At 38.3% G+C, this 23,827-nt stretch overlaps 1 protein-coding gene across 2 annotated transcripts in view; it reads right to left on the bottom strand.

The window, feature by feature from the left end:
* Positions 1–23,827, bottom strand: part of NBN (nibrin) — a 58,255-nt gene that overhangs the window by 3,487 nt on the left and 30,941 nt on the right. The window contains exons 12-13 of one of the 2 annotated variants that reach the window (XM_054595483.1): positions 15,658–15,813; positions 4,930–5,043 (exon numbers count right to left, since the gene is read on the bottom strand). In XM_054595483.1, coding sequence (XP_054451458.1) covers positions 4,930–5,043; positions 15,658–15,813 — 270 coding nt within the window. The remainder of the gene's footprint in view (positions 1–4,929; positions 5,044–15,657; positions 15,814–23,827) is intronic. The other variant, XM_054595486.1, reaches the window with a different exon arrangement.

The raw sequence follows: 23,827 nt of genomic DNA, 5'->3' as shown, positions 1-23,827 counted from the left end.
AGTAGCTGGGCAAGCCCAGTGAGATGAGACATTACATATAGGCGTTGCAGCCACGGAGGAACAGAAAGTCAAGCCTATTATCTCAGACAGTTAAATACTCCTAGCACACCCAAAACTGCTCTAGCAAAAAACAGAAAGAATTTGGTGAAACAAATCTAGAACAGAGGCTTTCCCTCTTCCAACTGTAAAGAAATTAAAAAAAAAAAAAAAAAAAAAAGGAAAAAGTCAGCAGCTGCACCATCATTCTCCCAACAGCCACAATCAATCAGGAGAAGCAGACCCCACACATAGACTTCACAAAGATGGCCATGCAAAAAACCAAAAGACAGATGGAATAGACTCCTGACACTAACCCAACCCATTCAAAGGTGCTACAGAACCAACCAAACCCAAAAGCTCTTACTCATACCCCAAATTTGGGAAAAAGTCGGCTAAGCAAGAAAGAGAAAGATTACAGATGGGCTGTGGAAGGGATCAATGGCAGGCCAGTCAGTGGGACCAGCACTGACCAACATCCCTGACAAATTAAGCAAACAACCTAAGAGCCAGGCAATTCTCTGGGACAGGATGCACTCCCTGCTGGGTACACACTTCATTCCCACCTTAGGATGAGTACCCATAGCTCCAGCTGAGCCCTCCCTTCCGTTGACAGTGTCTTCAGGCCGCAGAAACTAGAAAGGACTCAGAATGGGCCTCGGACCAAGCAGTTGCTGCACAAATGGATGGTGTGGACCCATCAGATAATTCTGTTCTTTACAAGCAAGCTAAAAGGTGGGAGCTGTTTCAACTACGTTCAATTTCTGCCTCACAAACAGGCTTTAGAATGTAATCCCTGAATAAAATGGCACACAACACTTCACATAGCAAATGACCTTCTGGACAGGTCCCTTTAAACAGGTGTAAGAAAAAAGAAAACGGTGAAGCCACTCAACATACCAGAGTGGGGGAAAAGTGAGATTAGAACAGAACTTGTGAAAGAGATGAAGAACCTAGTCTGCAAGAAACAATAACTCAGGAATAAAAAATAAACAAATTAGTAAGAACATAAAAGCAAAAAAATAAGAAAAGTTAAATGACTTAAAAAACCACACTGAAAAGGAAACAAATGCTACATAAACATTTCAGAATTAAACATATTAGAAATAGCTAACACTGTTTTGGCTGTTATAAATGCTTTATACGTAGTACCTTATTTAATCTTCATAGAAAATCTATGAAGCAGAGGTGCTATGAAATGGAGGCATAAATAAGTAATTTGCCCAAGGTCACGAGGTCACAAGGCAAGGAACAGAAAAGGCACAACTGACATCTGAATTTCTGACAGAGTGAAAGAGCTTAGAAAAATCACAATGAATGCAAAAGAAACGAATCTGGAGGGCCAACATACTAATAAAAGGGTCTCTGGATTTTAAATGAAGAGAACTCAGCAAATACAAAAATGTTTTTAAAGATGTAACAGAAAAGTACCTTGAAATAAAAAAAGACTATCTGCAGATCAAAATGCAGTACCAAATTCCAGGTTAATAAAGGAATGAGCAGCACTGACATGTGCTCTACTATGGACTTTTGGGCCTAAAAAGAATATTGCAGGCATGTGAGTTACCTAAAAAGATGGGGAAACAGAGGTAGAGGAAGCACAAATAATTTCCTCAATCTTTGCAGCAGGGAGCCAACAAATAGTTTCTAAATTCAAAATATTCAGTTTGATATGAACATTGATTCTAAGCTGGTCATTAGTGTTAAGAGGGATCTTAGTGAATGAACCCTCCTGGGGAGAAGCAGGGACACAAAGGCAGCAGAGCTTCCAGTTCCATTTCCTCCTGCCACTCCCTTCACCCCCACCCTTGTCCCCATCACCCCAGACCCTCAGTAAAGAGAAGTCTGTAGTGTTATTCACTTATCATTAAATGGGAATTTGAGGCTGCAGGATTTTAGCTTCTTCACTCTTTTGTGTACTACCATGATTCTTTGGAATGCACATTTACAAAATAATAAAGCCAATTATTCTTTAAAAAAAAAAGAGAGATGTGACTCTATTCTTCCCTTTTTGACAGTAAATATCCTGAGTGACATTCCTGGCATTTTTTTAAATTATAAAAGCATTTCAAAAAACAATTTGCTGAAGACTACATTAAGCCCACAACAAAGCAAAAATACAAACCCTGAGAGGTTACGTAATAGCACAGCCAGCTTCTTCAGAGTCATGGTATCTGCAAACCATAAAAAACCAAGGCTCTGCCCTGATGTCTGCATGGGAATGAGTGACATGAAAGAAAATCCAGACAGGGAATCTAATAAAAGATGTCAGTACTAAAGGGTTGAGAGAGAGAGAAATCCTGCAACACAAAAGGTAAAGAAACTTGCCTGTCCGGGACCCTGGCAAAGGGTAAAGGGGAAAAAAAAAAAATCTCACATAATTTATAAAGACAGACGGGCCTTCACTCAGGCTTCTAGTTAAAATACACATTAACTACCTGGGTGATCCAAAACTGTCACAACAGAGATTAATGTGGTTTCATATTGGTAGAACAAGACTGGCAGACAGAAACACATCTTTTCTGGAGGAAATAAACCTGTACTCAGGACACAAGGAATTCCCATAGATCAAGTTCTAAGAAAAATAAGGGTGCACATTCAAACGTCACAAAGTATATACTGGGAAACAAGGTACTATAAGAGAGAACTAGCAGAAGCAGAAGACAAATACTTTAGGTATTGGTATCTTCAGGCAAAGAATACAAAAGAAGAGCTTAAAAACAGCAGCAGGGAACAAAGAAGTTTTAGAAATGAATGAAACAGACTTCCAGAAGTGAAAACATATAGAGATTAAGTGAAAACACAACAAATGGATGAAATAAGGTACTACCAAACTGTAAGACAATGTGGAGAAATTACCAAGAAAAAAAGTAAATATGCAAAATTATAGAACTCTAAAGCAATTTCAGGTATCAAAATTATACTGCTGGTCCTACTTGTAGGGTTTAAAACAATATGAATTGATTATACAAGTAAAGAGAAATCTATGTATATAAGTACACAGAAAAAGCATGTATTTGATCAGGAATCTGTATGCTTGCATTAAGCATATAAATATGAGCAAGATGATGAAATGATTGGGATTTACCCAAAAATACTCCAGAAAGAAAAGAAGTTTGGCTGTGGGTCATTCATACATGTTCTTTGTCTAGTCCAGTCCCCTTCTTTCCACCATTGTCTCCTTACCCATCCCTTCTGGTCACTTTCAGTCTTCTCCATGTTTCCATGCCTATGGTTCTATTTTGTTTGTTAGTTCATTTTGTTTAGATTCTGTGGGAACAGACTGTGGGAGTGGTGGGGGTGGGATGGGCAGAGGAAGGCAAAGGGGGAAAAATTGAGACAATTGTAATAGAACAACAATAAAAAATGATTAAAAAATAAAAATATATTATAAAAATAAAAGTAGTTTGGAAAGGGAGTAGGTACAGCAAGATGTGCACAGTGCTGATTTGGTTGAAGCTGTGTGCTGGGGGTGTGTTTTGCTATTCTCTTTACTTGATGTGTATTTGAAAACTTTTCATAATAAAAGTTTAAGAACCTAAACTAAATATTACAAATCATTAGTACCCAACTATTAATGTTATCTAACAGTTTCTTTTACTTTTTTCAAACTTAGAGTGTTTGGGGGAAAATGAGATAATAACAACTGCCTGTGGAAGAAGGCATTAAGGCAAGTTTCCCTCAGCAAGCAGCTGTCAACAGTATAACTGACTTTAAAGCCTCCCCACCTTGGAGATGCTGTGCTCATGTATTATTAAACCAAAGTGTAAAAGTGTAACTACAGAAAAGGAAGTTAGACGTATCCTAACATTACATATAAAAATTAACTCAAAGTGGATCAAGAATCTAAATGTAAGAGCTAAAACTAAAAGATTCTTAGAGGAAAACATAGGGAGAAAGCTTCCTAACACTGGATTTGGCAACAATTGCTTGAATATAACATCAAAAACACAGGTAACAAAAGGAAAAAAATAGATAAATTGGACTACATCAAAATTTAAAACTTCTGTGTACCAAAGTACACAATCAACAGAGAGAAAAGGCAACCCAGAGATAAGAAAATTTGCAAGTTATATCTGAAAAGGGGTTAATATCCAGAATATATAAAGAACTCCTAGAACTCAACAACAAAAGATAAACAGTCAGATTAAAATGGGAAAGGGTTTGAATAGACATTTCTCAAAAGATGATGTACGAATGGGCAACCTGCATATGAGAAGATGCTCAGCATCACTAACCCTTAGGGAAATGTATAATCAAGTGAGACACTACTTCACACCCATTAGGATATTTACTGGCAAAAAGAAAATAACAAGTGTTGGAGAGGATGTGCAGAAATTAGAACCCTTGTGCCCTGTTGATGGGTATATAAAATGGAACAGCTACTATCGAAAACAGTATGAGGGTTCCTTTAAGAAACAGGACAAAAAGAGGTATTAGAGAAAACAGGAAAAAGGTAGTATTCAAGAAAAGAGAAATTCTCAGAACTGTTGAAAGACAATTTACATGATTTAGATTTAGAAAGCCCAATCCTTCCCACTATATTGATATTTTTATAATATGTATCCTTCCATATGACTCTATGATCATTCATTTGTTATCCTTTAGTTTCCTTTTAAATTTTTGTGGGTTAAGTCTCTTTTCTTCCCTTTACATGAGTATAGAAACTTAAGTCATTTGTTTGGGTCCCATTTCTTAAACAAATAAATCTAGAATCCCTTTAAGAAATGTTATGAAAAGGTATCAATTAATCTTAATGCTCCGTAACTCAGGAATTTTCCTGAATAACCAACCTCAGGTCACTTAAGTTTGGTGTTAAGAATTTACTCTAAGGAAACCACAAAAGATCAAACTGCAAATCAAACATTTTACCAGGCCTTTCTTTCTACTAACCTCCATTTCCTGCCTTAACCACTCTTCTAATTCTGTATTCTTTCGAGCATGATGAGCAATTAGATCTGATCCTCCAATGATCTGTGGAAATTTTCCTGCTCCAGGAAATGTGACCTGTAAAATAATGTTAAATATATTAACAAATTAAGACCACCATTCTTTTTAAAGCTTAAAAATAGGATTGTAAATCACGTGTAATGTAAGTGCCAAAGATATACATATCCTATAAATGACAGTGCATGAAACAGTGGTAAGTGTTAGGCACACGTTTTTGCCCTATTATTTCAACTATTATTATACTCAGATTTACATACGTAACTGGGATATATGTACTAAGAGAATTTAAGATTTTGAATTTGGAGTTTTTATTCAAAAATGACCTTAGCTCACCATCCACAAATTAAAGCAACCCAAGGTGAACACTGTAGCATAGTCCCTTTTGGGGAGCCACCTGTAAGGTAGGGGGATGGAGCGCATTGTGGGGAGTGCGATGCTCTGGGATCTGACGGTTGCCATCTGGGGCCAGCTGAGATGGGAGCGGGGACTCTGAATCCCGTAGAGCCCCTCTCAGGGTTGTCACGGATGGGGGAAATAAACATGAGTCGTCGCAAGCACTTCTCTGTTTGCCAAGAGAGGGGACGTGGCACATTCCTCTAGTGGGGAAGACCCAGAGTCCCTTTGTTCGAATGTTTTTATTGAAAAGGTTACCAGTGGGGCTAAGTAACAGGAATGCACAGGTTATCTCATTACATCAGTATGTTAATGTGCACAGCGAATGGGTGATGTTTTGAAGAAAACAAATGGCAGGAACACACCGATTTACACGGATTTACATGGGACTGAGAGGAGACTAGTAAACAAGAGAAATGACTAAACATGAGCACACAGTAAACATAACAGTGCCTAATGGTATAGGGTTAGGGTCTGTGAATAATGTAAATTTCCTTCCCAGCATGAGCAGACTATAGCTTCTGAGGTAAGAACAAAGCACACTTTAAAGAATTTACTTTTAGGTCTGATTTCCCTGGGAACCGCCAGATGTAGTTTAGGATTGACTCCAATACTATTTCGGGCCTGAGCCAGGCGGGGGCAGGGAGCCACCAAGAGAAAGGGAGACTTCTTTTGGATAGAATGAGGACTCCAGCCAAGTCCAAGCCAAGCAGACGGGTGTGGGTTTTTTGCTCTTTCTCCATGTCCTCCAATTTCTTGTCTGCTGCCCTTATCCAATCGATATATCTCTTAGGTTGTCATCTCAGCATGAGATAACTTACCCGTCATGGATTACTGATCATCACATGACAAAGCAGAGAGGCAGGAGCTATGCCCCTGCCAGGGTGAACAGGTTGTCTCCTCAGGAGCCTGTTTCCACAAGGCCTCCCTGATTATTTCCAGCCGTGAGGCACTCTAGTCTGTCGGCGGGGTTAGAGTTCCTGAAACCAGACAGGGCGTTTCCCAACAGAATACACACATTATAATTTAAAGTATTATTCTGACTTGCGCCGAGTGACCAGTGAGGGCTGGCGAACGTGTGTGTGACTGGCGAATGCTTGCACCTGCCGGCAAGGCCTCACACACACTGGCACCCATACGGCCTGCGAGGGAGTGCACAGAGGGGCAAGGGCAGGCGTAAATTGACCTATCTGCCTGCGACTGCGGAGCGGCCCACAAGGTAAGTGGAGCTGCCCAGAGTCCCTGGAGGAGAGACCAGAAACAGGATTAACCGGAGAGTCCTAGAGCTGCTTTCCTTCCATTTCCGTAGTACCCATTTGGCGAGGGCAAGCAACGCACCCAAAGAGCCAAAAGCTGGGAAAATACAAAATACAAGACCCTAAACTGACCAGTGCCGCGAAGCTCGCGTGCCAGGGAGGCCAGATGAGTACACGAGGTCGCGAATAAGCCCCGTGGTCTGGGGCAAGCACATGAGAGCCCAGGCAGGTGGGGGACGCTGCCGCGCTGGGAACGCGCTCAAGGAGCCCGCGTGAGAGCTCAGAGAGATCCCAGAAAATAGCCCAGCCCTGACCGAAGGGGTCACAGAGCTGCTGCAAGCAGGAGTCAGACACAGGCATTAGACTCCTGAAAGGCTCAAACAAACAACCCAAGGCCCTATAGGGTCAACAACTGACATCATCAGAGGCAAGCCCAGAAAGAAAAGTAAAGGACAAAAATACTTAACAGACTCTCACAAAAATGGGAAGAAAAAGAAGTTCCCCTCCTTCTCTGTGGGGAAAAGGGGACTCCCCACAGAGAGAGCTCAATGAAATAGAGGCAAGGGAACTATCAGATACTGAATTCAAAACAATGGTTCTAAGGAAGCTCAATGAGCTCAGCCAGCTCAAAGAGAACTATGAGAAACTGCAGAGAACTATCAGGATCTTACAGCAAACTATATCAGCCTGGAAAAGGACATAGAAACTATCAAGAAGACACAAGAGGATATGAAGAATACCATTTCTGAATTGAAGAACACAGTAGAAGGAATCCAAAGCAGGCTGGATGAAGTTGAGGATCGAATCAGTGAGATAGAGGAAAAGGTAGAAAAAAGCTCCCAGAAAGAACAAGAAATGGAAAAATGGCCCAAAAAGAATGAAGAGGCATTTAGGGAAATGCAGGACAACCTGAAACGCAATAATATCCGTATAATAGGGATACCAGAAGGAGAAGAAGAGGAGCAAGGGATAGAGAACCTGTTTGAAAAAGTAATGATGGAAAACTTCCTCAATTTGAGGAGAGAAAAGATCTCACGGGTCCAGGAAGCACAGAGGGCCCCATGCAAGAGGAACCCAATGAGGCCCACTCCAAGACACATCATCATTAAAATGGCAAATGTCAAAGACAAAGAGAGAATCCTCAAGGCAGCAAGGGAGAAGGAGAAAGTAACATACAAGGGGGCCCCGATAAGCCTAGGAGCTGACTTCTCAACAGAAACATGACAAGCCAGAAGGGAATGGAAACAAATATCCCAAGCCATGAAGAGCAAGGGCCTACAGCCAAGGCTGCTCTACCCAGCTAGGCTCTCCATTAAAATAGAAAGGGAAATACGGAGTTTCCCAGACAAAAGAAGGCTAAGAGAATACATCTCTATCAGGACAAGCTCTCCAAGATATGCTAAGGGGACTGGTTTAAGCAGATGAAGGAAAAGAATGAGACAGAGAGGAACACAAGTACAAAGAGAAAAGATGAGTAAGTTTCTATCAGTAATATCTCTCAATGTGAATGGACTCAATGCCCCAATCAAAAGACACAGGGTAGCTGAATGGAAAAGAAAACATGACCCACACATATGCAGCCTACAAGAGACCCACCTCAGAGCAAAAGACCTACACACATTGAAAGTAAAGGGATGGAAAATAATATTCCAAGCAAATGGACATGAGAAAAAGGCTGGCGTTGCCATACTTGTATCAGACAAAGTAGATTTCAAAGCAAAGGCCATAAAGAGAGACCCAGAGGGGCACTTTATCATACATAAAGGAAGAATCTATCAAGAAGACATCAACATTGTAAACTTATATGCTCCCAATATAGGAGCCCCCAAGTTTATAAGGAAATTGTTGGATGACTTCAAAAAAGATATAGACAGCAACACACTGATAGTAGGGGATTTCAACACCCCACTGTCAAAAATGGACAGATCTTCAAAACAAAACATTAATAAACATATCGTGGCGCTGAATGACGCACTGAATCAAAGAGACTTAACTGACATATAGAGAACCTTACATCCCAAAGAAGAAAAATACACATTCTTTTCAAATGCTCATGGCAGTTTTTCAAAGATAGACCACATGATAGGACACAAAGCAAGCCTCAGCACATTTAGGGAAATTGAAATAATACCAAACTTTTTCTCGGACCAAAAGGGTTTGAAACTGGAAATCAACCTCAAAGAGAAACTTCAAAAACTTGCAAACTCATGGAGACTGAAAAGTACACCATTAAACAATGAATGGGTCAATAATGAGATAAGAGAAGAAATCAAACAAGTTTCTGGAAACAAATGAAAATGAACAGACAACGGTCCAAAACCTATGAGACACAGCGAAGGCGGTCCTGAGAGGGAAGTTCATAGCAATACAGGCTTACCTAAAAAAGATAGAAACATTTCAAATAAAAGACCTAACACTACAACTTCAAGAACTGGAGAAACAACAACAAATAAATCCCAGAGCAAGTAGAAGGAAAGAAATAGGCAAGATTAGAGCAGAACTGAATGACATAGAGACAAAAAGAACAATTCAGAGGATCAACCAATCCAGAAGCTTGTTGTTTGAAAAGATAAATAAAATTGACAAGCCTTTAAGCAGACTCATCAAGAAAAAAAGGGAGAGGACCCAAATTAATAATATCAGAAATGAAAGAGGAGAAATAACAACTAATACCACAGAAATACAAATGATCATCAGAAACTATTATGAATAATTATATGCCAAGAAATTTGAAAATCTTGATGAAATGGACAAATTTTTAGAAAAGTATAATCTTCCAACACTGAAGGAGGAAGAAAACAGAAAGCTTGAACAGACTGGTAACAGCTGGGGAAATTAAAGCAGTCATCAAGAAACTCCCAGCATACAAAAGCCCAGGGCCAGACGGTTTCCCAGGAGAATTTTACAAAACATTTAAGGAAGAGCTAACCCCTGTCCTTCTCAGACGATTCCAAAAAATCCAAGAGGAGGGAACACTCCCAGACTCTTTCTATGAGGCAGCATCACCCTGATCCCAAAACCAGATAAAGACACTACAAAGAAAGAAAACTACAGGCCAATTTCGCTGATGAACATAGATGCTAAAATCCTCAACAAAATATTGGCAAACCGCATCCAGCAATACATTAAAAAGATTATCCACCACAATCAAGTGGGATTCATCCTAGGAATGCAGGGATGGTTCAATATACGCAAATCAGTAAACGTGATACATCACATAAAGACAAATAAATTTAAAAAAAATAAAAAAATGAAATAGATAATTAAAAAATAAAGACAAGACAAAAACCACATGATCATATCAATAGACGCAGAAAAAGCATTCGATAAGGTACAGCACCCATTTATGATCAAAACACTCAGCAAAATGGGAATAAATGGGGCATTCCTCAACGTAATAAAGGCCAATTATGAAAAACCTACAGCCAACATCATACGCAACGGGCAAAAACTGAAAGCTTTCCCACTAAGATCGGGAACACGACAAGGATGTCCGCTCTCACCGCTTCTTTTCAACATCGTATTGGAAGTCCTAGCCACCGTGGTCGGACAAGAGAAAGAGATAAAAGGCATTCAAATAGGAAAGGAGGAAATAAAGCTATCATTGTTTGCAGATGACATGATAGTGTACATAGAGAACCCTGTAGACTCTACCAAAAAACTCCTCAGCCTAATAAGTGAGTTTGGCAAAACAGCAGGATACAAAGTCAACACTCAGAAATCAAAGGCATTTTTGTACACCAGCAATGCAATAGAAGAAGAAGAAATCAGAGAAAAAATACCATTCGATACAGCAAAAACAAAAATAAAGTACGTAGGCATAAATTTAACCAAAGACATAAAAGACCTGTACGCAGAAAACTATACAACATTGAAAAAAGAAATTAGGAAGACGCAAATAAATGGAAGCATATACCATGCTCATGCATTGGAAGAATTAATATCATCAAAATGTCCATACTACCCCAAGCAATTTATAGATTCAACGCAATCCCTATTAAGGTACCAATGACATATGTCACAGAAATAGAACAGACATTTCAAAAATTTATATGGAACCATAAATGACCCCGAATAGCCGCAGCCATTTTGAGAAAGAAACACAAAGTAGAAGGGATCACAATACCGGACATCAAACTCTACTACAAAGCCACTATACTCAAAACAATCTGGTACTGGCACAAGAACAGACCCATAGACCAGTGGAACAGAATAGAAAGTCCAGAAATAAGCCCAGGTCTCTATGGGCAACTAATATTTGACAAAGGGGGCAGAAGCATCAAATGGAGCAATAATAGCCTCTTCAACAAATGGTGTTGGGAGAGCTAGACGGCTACATGCAAAAAATTGAAATTGGATCATCAGCTGACACCATACATAAAAACAAACTCAAGATGGATAAAAGACTTAAATATAAGTCGCAACACCATTAAAGTCCTGGAGGAGAACATTGGCAGGAAACTCTCAGATATCCCACGCAGCAATTTTTTCACTGATATGTCTCCTAAAGCAAGGGACATAAAGAAAGAATAACCAAGTGGGACCTCATCAAAATAAGAAGCTTCTGCACGGCGAAAGAAAACATCAGCAAAATGAAAAGGGAGCCAACCATATGGGAAAATAATTCACTAATGATACATCAGATAGAGGTTTGATCTCCAAGATATATAAAGAACTCACTCGACTCCACTACAAGAAGATCAACGATCTAATCAGAAAATGGGCAAAGGACCTGGGCAGACGCTTTGCCAAGGAGGAGATAGAGGGCCCAGAGGCATTTGAAAGGATGCTCAGCTTCACTAGCCATCAGAGAAATGCAGATCAAAACCACCATGAGATACCACCTCACACCAGTCAGAATGGCCATCATAAACCGATCAAGAAACGACAGGTGCTGGCAAGGCTGTGGAGAAAAGGGAACCCTAGTCCACTGTTGGTGGGAATGCAGACTGGTGCAGCCACTGTGGAAAGCAGTGTGGAATTTCCTCGAAAAGCTGAAAATGGCACTGCCTTTTGTTTCAGTGATTTCCCTGCTGAGACTATACCCTAAGACCACCAAAACGCCAATACAAAAGAACCTATGCACCCCAATGTTCACAGCAGCACAATTTACAATAGCCAAGTGTTGGAAGCAACGTAAATGCCCATCAGTAGATTATTGGATCAAAAAATTATGGCACATATACATAATGGAATACTACGCAGCAGAAAGAAAAAAAGAACTACTAAACTTCGCGACAGCATGGATGGAACTGGAGAGCATCATGCTAAGCGAAATAAGCCAGGGGGCGAAAGACAAATACCATATGATCTCACCTATAAGCAGAACCTAACCAACAATACAAAGATGCAAGGAAAATATGACCAGCAACACTGAAAGGAAAAAGAAACCAACAGAGACAAGAGGGAAGTAGGGTGGGGGGGCAGGGAAAGGGAAGGGAAGGGGAAAGTCAAGGAACATATAGCAAGGACTCATGGACAAAACCAAAGGGGAAGAGCTGAGGGAGGGAAGGAGGGAGGGGGCAAGGGAAAGTGGTCAGTGGGAGGCAGAGACAAATGTATTTATAAATAAATAAATAAATAAATAAATAAATAAATAAATGCTTCAGGGGGGGAGAATATTATTGGAACAATTGAAAAAAAAAGACTATACAGTAATATACAAATAAAAACAGTTAAAGGACAAGTATTAGAATAGGAAAGTATTTGAACACATCTGAAAAAGGGTTAATAGTTTTTGTTCTGTGAAAAAATTCTACGAACAGTCAAAAAATGGATAAAGAATACCAAAAAGTCACTTAAAGCTTTTTAAAAATCATAGAATTAGGCAATAAATATACAAAAAGAGGTTTAGTTTCAACAAATAATAAAGTAGCAACTAAAATACATCATTGTCACAATGAGATTAATAAGTATTGAAAATATTGGTAATATCAAGTATTGGTGACTGTGAAAGGAACTGGGTATTCATAGAGTCTTTTTCTTCATCTTCTTAAAGCAGTCCCTTTAGCATATCTTGCAGTGCTGGTTTGGTGGAGGTGTAGTCTTTTAGCCTTCTTTTGTCTGGGGAAACTTTATTTCGCCTTCCATTTTTATGGAGAGCCTTGCTGGGCAGAGCAGTCTTGGTTGCAGGCCTTTGCTCTTCATTACTTGGCATATATCTTGCCATTCCCTTCTGGCCTGCAGTGTTTCTGTTGAGAAGTCAGCTGCTAGCTGTATTGGGGCTCCCTTGTATGTTACTACCTCTTTCTCACTTGCTGCCTTTAGGACTCTGTTTGTCTTTGCCATTCGTCATTTTAATTTTGCCAGTTTGCAGTAACTTCCTCACAGTTCCCCTGTAGTTTTTGGTAATTCTCTCTGAGCTCACTGAGCTTCTTTAGAACCATTGTTTTGAACTTAGTATCTAGTAGTTTACTTGCCTCTATTTCATTTATTTCTCTTTGTGGGGGTTCCTCCTTTCTTTGATTGGGGGGTGTTTCTTTGTCTTCTCATTATTTGTGAGACTCTTCTTTTTCGCTTCTGTTTCTTAAATTGATCTGTCTTGATTTCCTGACTTTGTGGTGTGAAATTCAGTTAGGTTGTGCTAAAGCTGATCCTTCTGTCTGTCTGAGGTTATAAGGCTCCTCTCTTGCTATTGTTCAGTTATTTGTTCAATTTGTTTGCCACAATTTACTTGTAATTCCAGATTGGTCCTGGGAGGTCAGTGTGACTTCCATTCAGTCCTCCACCATCTTGATCCCCTATACAAGTGTTTTAATTTTTTTTTGTTTTCAATTACAGGTGCCCCAATATTTTCTGTGTTGCTCTCCCCTGATCTGTCTACACCCCTGCTCCTTCAGTCAGTTTCCACCCTACTGTCGATTACCATGGGTCCTTTATACATGTCCCTTGACTAGATGCTTCCCCTTCTCCTCTCCCATTCCCCCGTTATCCCTTTCTCCCATATCCTCTGGTCAGTGTAAGTTTGTTCCTTATTTCCACGTCTCTGGTTCTATTTTGCTCGTTTGCTTGTTTTGTTCATTAGGTTCCACTTATAGCTGAGATCATATGGTATTTGTCTCTCGCCGCCTCGCTTATTTCACTTAGCATAATGCTCTCCAGTTCCATCCGTCACGAAGGGTAGGAGTTCCTTCTTTCTTCCTGCTGTGTCATATTCCACTGTTTAAATGTACCACAGTTCTCCGATCCATTGATTTACTGATGGGCACTTAGGCTGCCTCTAGCACTTGGCTATTGTAAATTGTGCTGCTGTGATCATTGGGGTGCATAGTTTCTTTTGAATTGGTGTTTCAGTATTCTTAGGGTATAATCCCTACAGTGGGATCACTGGATCAAAAGCCAGTTCCGTCTTTAGTGTTTTGAGGAAATTCCATACTGTTTTCCACAGTGGATGCCCCAGTCAGCATTCCCACCAACAGTGCACCAGGGTTCCCTTTTCCATACAACCTCGCCATCACTTGTTGTATTCTGTGTCGTAAAGATATCAATACCTAAGCCGCTTCTAGACCTTGTGAATATTCAAGTACTTAAACTTCCTAATTTACACATCCTTCGCAAGACATGTTGGAGATGTCAATAGTTCATACTTTTAAGTGTAATTTTATTGCCTACAAATACAAACTGCTTAAACATGTTTCACATTACAAGTGTGAAAACAACAAGCACGCTGGTAATATTGTGTTTAGGGTATAAGATAAATACATCCTTCATATTTATGGAACATACTTTTAAAATAGAAACTAAAAAGGGAATGTTAAGTTCATTTCATCATTATGCAATATTTTAAAAGTACAAATATAATCATGTCATTGATTTGGGTATATAAAGAAAAACTTAGATGAATTCTTTCATCAGAGGTAATCAAACACCTTTCCTACAAATTTTGGGTTGAATTTCTTTTTTCCTCTCAAAAAAATTCCTTGTCATGATATTAATATTTTTAAGGGTTGTAAGTTTTTCCAAATGAGTTTCCAGCAGTTTTTACTGCTGTATATCTCTTCACCACTCCTGTGCCAACAGTATTTTTGTTTTTCCTTTGGTAACTTAATAAAAAATAAAGTATGCATTCTGGATTTTGACTTAACAATGATATTTTGTAATACGATACTGAACATGAAGTAAACATGAGGTAAGAACGCCCTTGTGCTCTTAATGAGCCACAGCTGTGAGTGGGAAAGGGTAAGTGAGCCATGTGATGGAAATACTTCCATCTTCCTCTCTAAGTAGAAGAGATTCTTCCTCTTAGAGTTTAGAACCTTGTAGAGCCTGCCATAGTAGGTAGAGAACTAATTTAACTGAGAAATGTTAATAGTAGCTAATAGAGAAAAAGCTCCAACAGCTCATGGTTATAACAAGAATCATACAGATTGTGTTCTAGGAAAAAAGCTATTTCTACAGGAACCGCTTTCAAAATTACTACTGTATTCTCATCAAATGCCTAAGCAAAAACTAACAGTCAGTAGTAGGTTTACAGAAGGAAGAAAATATCCCAGAATAACAACAAAATAATACAGACTAGGTCAGAAATATTCTTTTAAGAATAGTGATGAAATAATAATCTTAACAGTTCCTTAAAAAGGAGGGACTCAGGTCTGAGAGTAATAATAAGTGTACAAATTCATATTTTATTTTATATAAACATGTAATAATAAAATGTCTAGTTTTCTTATTAAATGTGCTGAGTTATTTTCAACAAATTTGTTATTTTCATAAAGTCCTGCATTAAAATACCCCTTCAGGTAGTCATAGATCAGTATTAGAGCTGAGAGGACCCTATCAATATGCTGATTACAATGGGAAAAACCAGGTAAACACACACTTTAAAGAATTCAGTCTTAATGAAGTTTGTTTCATTCTAGGTGTTCCATATATTAACTGTCAGTTCATGTTTTAACTGTTTTAAGTGGAAGAAACAACATTAGTTTTCAACATGAACTGCTTTGATTACTGGTTAGCCTCAGTAGTGTCCAAAAACATTTCAAACACTGCCCTCTTGTGATATTTTAGTTAAAAGAATACATACCTTTCTGAACTTTTTGAAATTCTTTAGTCGACCATAATCATCATTTACACTGGGTACATTTCTGGAGGCAGAGTTACTAACCACCAGTGATCTAAATTCGGTCAGTAACATCTTCCTTGGAAGCATCTCACCATCATGCTGAAGGCTGTCACTGTTCTTAATGGGGGTATATAGGATGGATGGATAAGAAGGGATAAGAAGAAATAAGAAGAAAAAGCAAAATTGCTTGTCATTTAGGGGTCTACAGAAACAAAGTCAAAATATCTGGAAAAAAAAGTTAAAAAGGTTTATTTTAGGCATATGAACTTTGTATTTGGAATTAATATCTATTTCAAAACCAGAAAAAGTGTTTATTCAAGTACTCAATAACTTTAGAAACATTTATAACACACTAATCTATGACAGAAGGCTAAAACCATATTATTTTTAATTTAGTGGCTATTTTAATAAATATCATCTCAATAAACAATTTATCTTCTTGTATATATTTTCTTGGCAAATCTCAATACTGTCCGCTTCTCATTAAAACTGTCCTCCAGCACTGGCCAGGTGGCTCAGTTCATTGGAGCACTGTCACATACACAAAAAGGTTGTGTGTTTGATTCCCCATCAGAGCACATACCTAGGTTGTAGGACAGATCCCTGATAGGGGCACATATAGTAAGCAACCTGATTGATGTTTCTCTTTTACATCGATATTTCTCCCTCTTTCTTTCTCTCCCTTCCTCTCTCTTTAAAATCAATAAGCATATCCCTGGGCAAGGATAAAAAAGTACTCCAAGATTACTATACAATTCATTCCATATATTCTTATATTTAAGCTTTCTTGGATTTTCAATAATTTCTATTTTTAAATTATTTTTGACACCTCAGAAAAATCAGTAATTAATTCTGGACACATTAATTGTTTAACTGAAAGCCGCATTTATTCTGGATAAATATTTATTAAATCAGCCTGAAGATTCCTTCCTGTGGCAGACTGAGAGTCTTTATTATCACTTGTTATTAACTAACAGTTACACCTCAACATTGTTATAGCTGCTGAGGCTGACCATCTTAGCTTTTCAAATTGCTTTGTATATTTTCAGAGGGACGTTGTTAAGAGGACTAAGATAAAGACAGTCAGGGAGAGAAGAAAAAAGAAGTCAAAAGAAAAGGTTCATTGGATAGTGACAGATTATAATCAGAAAAGCTAATAAAATTACAATGACCTCATACTTCTGTACTGTGTTTTGGAGTTCAGAAAATTTTTGCATCCATTACTCTACTTGATAGAAACAACAACCCTATTCGAAAAGTGTCAACTTTGTTTTATAAACAATACTTGAGGTTCATAAACGTGAAAATGACTTCTTCAAGGTCACTTATCTATGGAATAGAGCACAGGGAATTACACTTCAGCTTTTCTCTATATTCTTTTTGCTCTATCATGGTTATATGATCTATCGTGGTTATATGATCTATCCAGAGAAGGCATAATTATGAGATCAAAGCATAGAAAGAGAAATAATTAATCCTAAGAAAGAATACTGACAGATGGTTCATACTGATGAGATGATGGTTCATAAATCAAACTTTTATAAAAATTAAAATTTTCTTCACTGATGGTTCTTCTCTAGTTGACCACAGTAATTCTTTATTGATCTCACATTTCTTCCCAATTTCATTTTTTTGCTAAACAAAAAGTATTGTTGAAAGAAGTTATAAAATGGTAACTTTCTGAAAACTTCAGAGATATTCATGCTCTTGGACAGTTATCTGACTTTTAAGTATCTTTCCTAGAGGACTTCCAGTCAAGATGGAGGTGTAGGTGAACACACTTTGCCTCCTTGCACAACTACAGAAAAAATTTCAACTAGACCTCAAAACAAGTCACACCCAGAACCGTCAGAAAATCAAGCTGTATAGAAGTCCTACAACCAAGGATTTGAGGAACCACAATTCATCCATATGGGTAGGAGAGACGGAGACAAAGAAGGGAAGAGAGGCACAGAGACTCAGTGTGGTAATGGAGAGGAGGTGGTATGGACAGTCTCACATTCCTGTATGGTATATAAAAATCAGGAGGGATACCTTAGGAGAGAGGGATCCCAGTCCAGGCCAAACCACACAGCCCGGTGTTACAGTGCCAGAAGATAAATCCCTCTAACTTTGGCTGAAAAACCAATGGAGGTTGAGGCAGAGGGGGAAAACTGCTGGATTTTCAGGAGACTGCTTAAAGGGCCTGCACAGACTTAGGACTTAGAACTTATGCAGGCCCACCCTGCTGTGGGATTCGGCACCAGAGCAGAAGCTAGAAGGGCACCAGTCATACACGGGAAGAAAAATGAGGTCACTGGAAACAAGGCAAGTGGCAGGCAAACCTCCAGGAGCTAGTCAGCAGCACTGTCCCATCTCTGAGACCTACCCCCTACACAGAGCCTCAAAGCGGTGAAGTGGGTTGCTCTGCCCTGGCGATTACCTAAGGCTCTGCCCCATACAATTTATAGGTGACTTTTTCACAACAGGCCACACTACTAAGATGGGGAGTCAAAGCAGCTCTACATAATACACAGAAACAAACAAAGGGAGGCTGCCAAATTGAGGAGACGAAGAAATATGGACCAAATGAAAGAATAGAACAAAACCCCAGAAAAAGAATGAATGGCGATAACCCACCTATCAGATTAGAGTTCAAAACACTGGTTATCAGGATGCTGAAAGAACTCACTGGGTTCAGCAATAGCATAAAAAAACATCCAGGCAGAAATGAAGGTTACATTAAGTGAAATTAAAAAAAAATCTCCAGGGAACCAACAATGGAGGGGATGAAGCCAAGATTCAAATCAACAACTTGGAACATAAAGAAAAAAATAAGCATTCAACCCAGAAGAGCAAGAAAAACAATGTAAAAATATGAGGAGCGTATAAACAGCCTCTGGGACATCTCCAAACATACCAATATCTGAATCATAGGGATGCCAGAAAAAGAAGAGGAAGAGCAAGAAATTGAAAACTTATTTGAAAAAAGAAAGAAAGAAAACTTCCCTAATTTGGTGAAGGAAATAGACATTAAGTCCAGGAGCACAAAGAGTACCAAATAAGATGGACCCAAAGAGGACCACACCAAGACACATCATAATTAATATGCCAAAGGTTAAAGACAAAGAGAGAATCTTAAAAGCAGCAAGAGAAAAGCAGAGCATTATGTACAAATGAGTTCCCATAAGACTACCAGCTGATTTCTCAAAAAAAACTTTGCAGGCTAGAAGGGGATGGCAAGAATATTCAAAGTGAAGAAAAGTAAGGACCTACAACCTAGATTACTCTGTCCAGCAAAGCTACCATTTAGAATGGAAGGGCAGATAAAGTGCTTCCCAGACAAGGTAAAGCTAAAGGAATTCAGCATCACAAAGCCATTATTATATGAAATGTTAAAGGGACCTATTTAAGAAAAAGATCAAAACTATGAACATTAAAAGGGCAACAAATTCAAACCTATTAACAACTGAATCTATAAAACAAACTAAGCAAACCACCAGAACAGGAACAGAATCATAGGTATGGGAAACATTTGGAGGGCTATCAGCTGGGAGGGGGAAGGAGGAGAATGGGAGAAAAGGTACAGGGATTAAGAACCATAAATCATAGGTACAAAATAGGGGGATGTTAAGAATAGTATAGGAAATAGAGAAGCCAAAGAACTTATATGCACAGCCCATGTACATGAACCATGTGGGGGTACTGCTGGAGGGACCAGGCAGCAGGGAGCAAAGGGGCAAAAAATGGTAAAACTGTAATAGCATAATCAATAAAATATATTTTTAAAAAAGTATGTTTACTACAGAAACTGTAAGATGAGAACAGAAATATATGTATAAAGTATACTGTAGTATGAGTTGGTCATAGGAACAAAGAGCTAGAAGCAATCTAAGTTCATATAAGTTATATATGCAAGGACTATTAATATGAGAAATGACCATAAAAATGGCTATAAAATTACATTAACAATGGATTCCAAGTTTGCAAAATATGATTTAAAAAGGGAAACACCAAAATATTAACTATAGTTACCAGCAGTCAGGATGGTATCAACAAATAGTCACTGTTTTTTAATTTTCCATATTTCTCCATTATTATGTATTCCTTTTACAATTAAAAACAAACTCTTTTACAGGATTCTATCTAAATTTACATTTAAAATTGTATTTTAAATCACCCTTAACTCAAAATGAGTTACTTTAATTATTTGAGATGTTTATCTGTAATAAAGTAGAGACTGCCTTGTATACAATCATACTCTTTCACATTCATATATCCAGACCATGTTCTAGACAAAAGCATATTACACACATGGCTTTCTAATATTTTCAGTGAAAACTATAGTCTCTTTGGATACAACAGAGAGGTATATTACTTTATATCAAATTTTCAATGATTCAGTAATACAGAAAAATTTTAGTAAGTTGGACAGAAAAGGGAAGAAAAACAAATATACTTTGTGCTTGCTAAGGGACTGAAGTGTATTACTGTCCATCAACAGTGAGATTAAGATTTATATTCCAAGCCTACCATGTGTTGAGTACTTTTACCGAGCATTCTCACATGCATCTTCCATTGGAAGCTGTTTTCACAAGCAGAACAAATCACTCCCCACGCATTCTCCCCATCCTGCCTCACTCCTCTAAACTTGCTCATCCCCTCAAGCAAGTTTTTATTTCCTATCTCAGAGAATCATATTACACCCCACCCAGAAACTTGGCCTTACTCCAGAGGGGTAGACCTGTGTTTTGTACCATTGTCAAAACATAGCTATGTGACCTTGGCAAGTTACTTAACACCTCCTACTGTCAGTTTCCCAATCTTTCAATGCATAGTGCATGCTTCACTGCAGGGCTGCTGTAAACAGATGATGGTGTCCAGTGAGTGGTAGCTATTGCACTGGGCTTTGGAAGATGCTATAGTTATTAGAGAGGAGAAAAGTTTATTTTAGAATTGGAGGTGGAATGAAGTGGAATGAGAGATGTTGTGTAGACAGTGGGTGCTGTCAGGGAAGAGGAATGATGTTAATTAACAAGGATACCAAGTCATGTTTCTGTTTTAAGGAAGCTGGAAGACCGAAAGTAAGGCCCAGACTCAGGTGCAGCTAGCTTCCGTTTATGTCAGGATAAACTCTTAGCAGGAGTATCTAGCCAACAGCTTTTTAGTTCAGCTTACAGAAACTCATACAGACATGCTACAATCTCTGTTTAAATCCCAAAACAGGAAAACAGCAGTTCTTCCATCAACATATTTTAGAAATTGCCTTTCAGAAATATAACTAAAGAATCCACTGTCAACGGAAAGTATAACATTTTTGCCTTCTTAAGAATGTAAAGAATTTTTTAAATGAAAGGATTAAGAAATCATTTTTCTGTTCATTGCTTCTATAGCTAGAAATATTAAGTGCAATTCCTTTAATCCTTGAGCATCCACAGACTTTCACACATTTTAAATTCTTAAAAATGGCTTCACATTGTCTGAGTTAAGGTTGATGAATTGTACCCACGTCAATTCCCTGATACATACTCTAGCTATGCAAGGTGTTATAGTTAAAGGAACAGGGTGAAAAATATATGGCATCTCTATATATAATCCTTTGTAACAGCATGTATATAAACGACTACCTCAAAATAAAAAGCTTTTAAAAATTACACAAGCGTTTTTACTTTCACTGTAACAAAATTTTCACTAAAACATTATAGTGCTACAATACAGTAATTTAACTTTTAGAATATCCAAAGGTGTGGCTCAAATTGCTATTCACTCTTCAAAAGTCTATACAATGTATTTGTTTTGTACTGCATTTTTATTCAGAATGTCACGAATTCTGAAGTAGTAAAATAAGGATAAAGGAAATTATGCTACAGAATCAAATAAAATAATATTCCCTGAAAGCATTACACAACATGTAAATCTCAGCAAAACCCTTGTCTAGTGGTCCCTGCATCACTGGGGTCTGGTGCACACTTCTTGTCTCTCCCAGCCTGGGCTCCAATGTCCACTTCCTTAGTGACATGAGCCCTGGGAAAATGTGCAGTCAAAGTAGATATTTAAAAGATGAATTAGAAGCCACACAGCATGGACCAAAGAATGGTGACTAAAACCACAACCATTTACAGACAGAGCTGTGGCCACTGTGAGCAGTGGACCAATCTGGGAGAGAACTGAAGGGGGGAGAAAAAAGGCTATTAAAAAAAGATTAACATATGTAACAGGACAAGATGATGAGAAAAAGAAAATAAAAACATGAGAGAAAATCAGAAATAATTACTGGAGGAAAGGGTACCACAAGGCAAAGATATTTTCAAATGTGTGGCCACATTAATGTAACCAGGGCCTAACTTTCTAAAGACCAAACACTTATTTGACGTTGAGCATCTTTTCATATATATGCCTATTCGCCATCAGTATGTCCTCTTTGGAGAAGTGTCTATTCAGGTCTTTTGCCCATTTTTAATTAGATTGTATTTTTTTTGCGTGTTGAGTTTTGTAAATTCTTTATAAATTTTGGAGACTAAACCTTTACAGATGTATCTGCAAATATGTTCTCCCATTCTGTGGGTTGTCCTTTTATTTTGTTGATGGTTTCCTTTGCCATGCAAAAACTTTTTAGTTTGATGTAGTCCCAGTCATTTATCTTTTCTTTTGTTTCCCTTGCCTGAGGAGATATATCAGAAAAAATACGGTTACCAGCAAAGTCACTAAGAGAAATGCAAATTAAAACCACAATGAGATACCAAACTCTACTGCTCAGAATGGCTATCATCAGTAAATCAACAAATGATTGATGATGAGGATATGGAGAAGTGCAAAGCCTTTTGCACAGTTGATAGAAATCAAGATTGGTGCAGCCACTGTGGAAAGCAGTATGGAGATACCTCAAAAATTAAAATGGAACTGCCTTATGACTCAGTGATTCTACTTCTGGGAATTCATCAAAAAAACCCCAAAACACTAATTCAAAAGAATATAAGCACCCCTATGTTCACTGCAGTGTTGTTTACAGTTGCCAAGATAATGGAAGCAGACCAACTGTCCATCATCAGTAGATGAGTGGATAAAACAACTATGGGACATTTATACAATTGAATGCTACTCGGCCATAAAAAAGAAGAAAATTTTACCCTTTGCAACAGCATGAATGGACCTGGAGAACATTATACTAAGTGAAATAAGCCAGTCAGAGAAAGACAAACACCATATGATTTCACTCATATGTGGAATCTAATGAACAAACTGAACAAGCAAAATAGAAAGACTCATTGAGAACAGGCTGACAGCATGGTTGTAAGGGGTGTTAAGAGGTAGAGGGCTGAGCAAAAAGGCAAAAGGAATCATGGACATGGACAACAACGTGAGCACACGGACAACAGTCAGGGGAGAAAGGTATAAGGGGGATAAATGTTAATGAAAAAATACAATAAAAAATTTCTAAAATCAAGAATAAACACTATTACGAGGCCTGGGCACAGGTCCTGGAACAGGCTGGAGCAAATATGACAATGTAAACTCACCACTGATGTAGAATAAACATATCTTTATGGAGACATAATTTTGTTAAACTTGATTATTCCTTGGATTTCATGATACACCACATTAAGCTAACTTCCCCAACTCTCCATTGTAGTGGCATTTGCTCCACAAGTGATCTATAGAATATTTAAACCACTTAGTTTAATTAATTTCTTGGTAATCTGAGAGCTAATCTTCAATCCCTGATAATAAAAGAGCCCTCTGTCTCTGAAGTTCTCAATCTAGCTACAGGGTATGTCAGTATCCATTCTCTTTCTCCCTTACAATGATGAGTTCATTAGGACAGCCATGTGTCATGCTTTAAGCATCTCCCAGCTTTACAGCCAATAAACCAAATTATCAAGTTGGATTTCTGAGGAAGCTCCTTAGAAGGTGGGGAGAAACTCAAGGGAAAGGCCTTCACTTTGTCCTCTCTGCCCCGTGCTTCCTCCATCCAAAGTCAGTGTGATGCTGGAGAGCAAGAAGGCAGACTTTCCAGGAAATTAAAAGCATGGGACTACCAAAAAGCTTTGCTTACTTACTTCTGGGCTTCTTTTATAGGAAAAAAAAATAACCCTATCTTATTTAAACCACTGGTTTTAGAACTTTAAAGACCACAAAGGAATTCTGATTAATA

Source organism: Pteronotus mesoamericanus, unplaced genomic scaffold (genome assembly GCF_021234165.1).
Source record: "Pteronotus mesoamericanus isolate MK-2021 breed Mesoamerican mustached bat unplaced genomic scaffold, CSHL_Meso_final scaffold_54, whole genome shotgun sequence".
Classification (NCBI taxonomy): domain Eukaryota; kingdom Metazoa; phylum Chordata; class Mammalia; order Chiroptera; family Mormoopidae; genus Pteronotus; species Pteronotus mesoamericanus.
Note: the sequence above shows the minus strand (reverse complement) of the source record. Positions and strands in the feature narration are given on the sequence as shown.